This window comes from Babylonia areolata, chromosome 12 (assembly GCF_041734735.1).
Source record: "Babylonia areolata isolate BAREFJ2019XMU chromosome 12, ASM4173473v1, whole genome shotgun sequence".
Taxonomy (NCBI): domain Eukaryota; kingdom Metazoa; phylum Mollusca; class Gastropoda; order Neogastropoda; family Buccinidae; genus Babylonia; species Babylonia areolata.
In genome coordinates this window covers 2,894,503-2,897,002 of record NC_134887.1, presented here as the reverse complement: position 1 = coordinate 2,897,002, position 2,500 = coordinate 2,894,503, and the positions used below count along the sequence as shown (strand labels likewise).

General features: G+C 51.6%; 1 protein-coding gene across 1 annotated transcript in view; it reads right to left on the bottom strand.

Moving 5' to 3' along the window:
* LOC143287955 (uncharacterized) overlaps positions 1–2,500 on the bottom strand; it is an 8,451-nt gene that overhangs the window by 2,759 nt on the left and 3,192 nt on the right. Inside the window, exon 2 of the mRNA XM_076596199.1 lies at positions 1,766–1,913. Coding sequence (XP_076452314.1) covers positions 1,766–1,913 — 148 coding nt within the window. The remainder of the gene's footprint in view (positions 1–1,765; positions 1,914–2,500) is intronic.

Here is a 2,500-nt window from a genome sequence, read left to right as displayed (position 1 = left end):
GGACGGAAGCTAAAGCTTGGGTCATTCAGACACCCACTGGACATCCGAGGGGTGTGTGTAGAGGAGAAGAGAGGGCTGGCCGTACTGAGTGAGTTAACCCCACAGAGTTTGCAGCCACTGCAGGCTTCCCTGCCCCAGTAATAGGGGAGCGTAAGGTTGGGAGGGGGACGGGGGGAGGGTGGAAGGGGGTAAGCGGGTGGGTGGTGTAGGAAATCAACTGAAATTAACCGCTCCCCCCCTCCCCTCCATTTTGACAAGCATGGACACAGACTGAAAATACTGTGGAAGTCAGTTCCTTTATCCAGGAAATGAGAACTCGGAGAAAACGGGGGGGAGGGGGGGCCCATCATTTGCAGGACTCCACTCCATCCCATGCAGCGTCTGTGGACGACCTTGTGCCTCAGGAACTGGTCTTTATTCCCACACAAGGACCCACAATCAGCAGATGACTTGCCTGCCTCCTCATCCGTCCTTCGGACACGTAACGGGAGAATCCTGAAGACGTAAAGTAGAAGCGTGGAAACAGTTCCAACGAAACAAATTCTGACGCCATAGCAACGCTCGGGCGCGGGGCTCCATGAGTTCAGGGGGTGAAGGCCCAAGATCCCTCTACGGGCAGTCACATTGTACAGCCTCTGTGTCCAGGGCTCGGCAACGACCCTCTCCTGCACCAACCCAAGTCAGACACCCATTCACAACCTGCGTGGAGTGAGGGAAACAGCAGGAAAGAAAGTGCCTTTCCCAAAAGCCCATTCACAACCTGCGTGAAGTGAAGGAAACAGCAGCAAAGTACCTTTCCCGAAAGCCCATTCACGACCTGGGTGAAGTGAGGGAAACAGCAGCAAAGTGCCTTTCCCAAAAGCCCATTCACGACCTGGGTGAAGTGAGGGAGGGGAACAGCAGCAAAGAAAGTGCCTTTCCCAAAAGCCCATTCACAACCTGCGTGAAGTGAGGGAGGGGAACAGCAGCAAAGAAAGTGCCTTTCCCAAAAGCCCATTCACAACCTGCGTGAAGTGAGGGAAACAGCAGGAAAGAAAGTGCCTTTCCCAAAAGCCCAATCACAACCTGCGTGAAGTGAGGGAAACAGCAGCAAAGTACCTTTCCCAAAAGCCCATTCACGACCTGGGTGAAGTGAGGGAAACAGCAGTAAAGTGCCTTTCCCAAAAGCCCATTGACAACCTGCGTGAAGTGAGGGAAACAGCAGCAAAGTGCCTTTCCCAAAAGCCCATTCACGACCTGGGTAGAGTGAGGGAAACAGCAGCAAAGTGCCTTTCCCAAAAGGACCCTGATCACTGGCGAACAACTTGAATCAGAAGACCAACGCCTGACCAATTCCCCCCACTTCGGATCGCGATGCTGTTGTGTGCTTGTCCAACTCATCACACATCCCCTGCCTTCGTATCCCACTTTTTTTTTCTTTTCTTTTTTTGAGGGGTGGGGCGATGTTTGTTTATTTATTTATTTATCTATCTATCTGTCTGTCTGCTTGGTTATATTCATCTTGTTTTTAATTCATCTATTAAATCGTTTGTACGTTCGTTCGTTCGTTTGTTTTTGATGAAAACGTACCGCTTTGAACGTTACCACTTTAACTAGATGACAACAGTCATCGTTACATCTGGAGGGGCAATAAAGAACTGCTCCCCCCCCTTTCAGGGAAAGGTGGCTGAACTGTTAACCCCTTCACAACCCTGGGCACACACACACACACACACACACACACACACACACACACACACACACACACACACACACACACACACACCTCGTTGTTGACGTCCATGTCGGAGTCCGGACTGCGGGGCTCCGATGGCTCAGGGCTGGAGGCAGCGGCGTAGGTTGGCTGACCTTTATCACATTTCTCCACGTGGATGGCCGGAAATGACGTCTTCTCCTTGCTCGTCGAGGTTCCCCTGCGAGAAAGAGAGAGGGGGGTGGAGAGAGAGAGGGGGAGGGAGAGAGAGAGGGAGATGGAGAGAGAGAAAGAGAGAGATGAGAGAAAGAGAGAGGGAGGGAGAGAGACAGCGATGGAGAGAGAGATGAGAGAGAGGGAGGGAGAAAGAGAGCGTGGAGAGAGAGAGAGAGAGAGAGAAAGAGAGAGGGAGGGAGAGAGAGAGATGAGAGAGAGGGAGGGAGAGAGACAGAGGAGAGAGAAATAGGAGAGGGGGAGAGAGAGAGGGAGAGAGAGAGGGAGAGAGAGAGAGGGATGGGGAGAGAAAGAGAGACAGATGAGAGAAAGAGAGAGGGGATTCAAAGATTCAAAGATTCAAAAACTTTATTACTCAAGGAGAGAGAGAGAGAAATAGGAGAGGGGGAGAGAGAGAGAGGGAGAGAGAGAGACATAGGGAGAGAGGGAGACAGACAGACAGAGGGAGAGAGAGAGAAAAATAAAAAGTTGTGTGAGAGAGAGAGGCAGGGAGAGAGGGGTGGGGGTGGGAAGATGATCTGATGTTTTGATGATGCTGTGGTGTTTCACTGTCATTGACTGTACAGTCCTTGT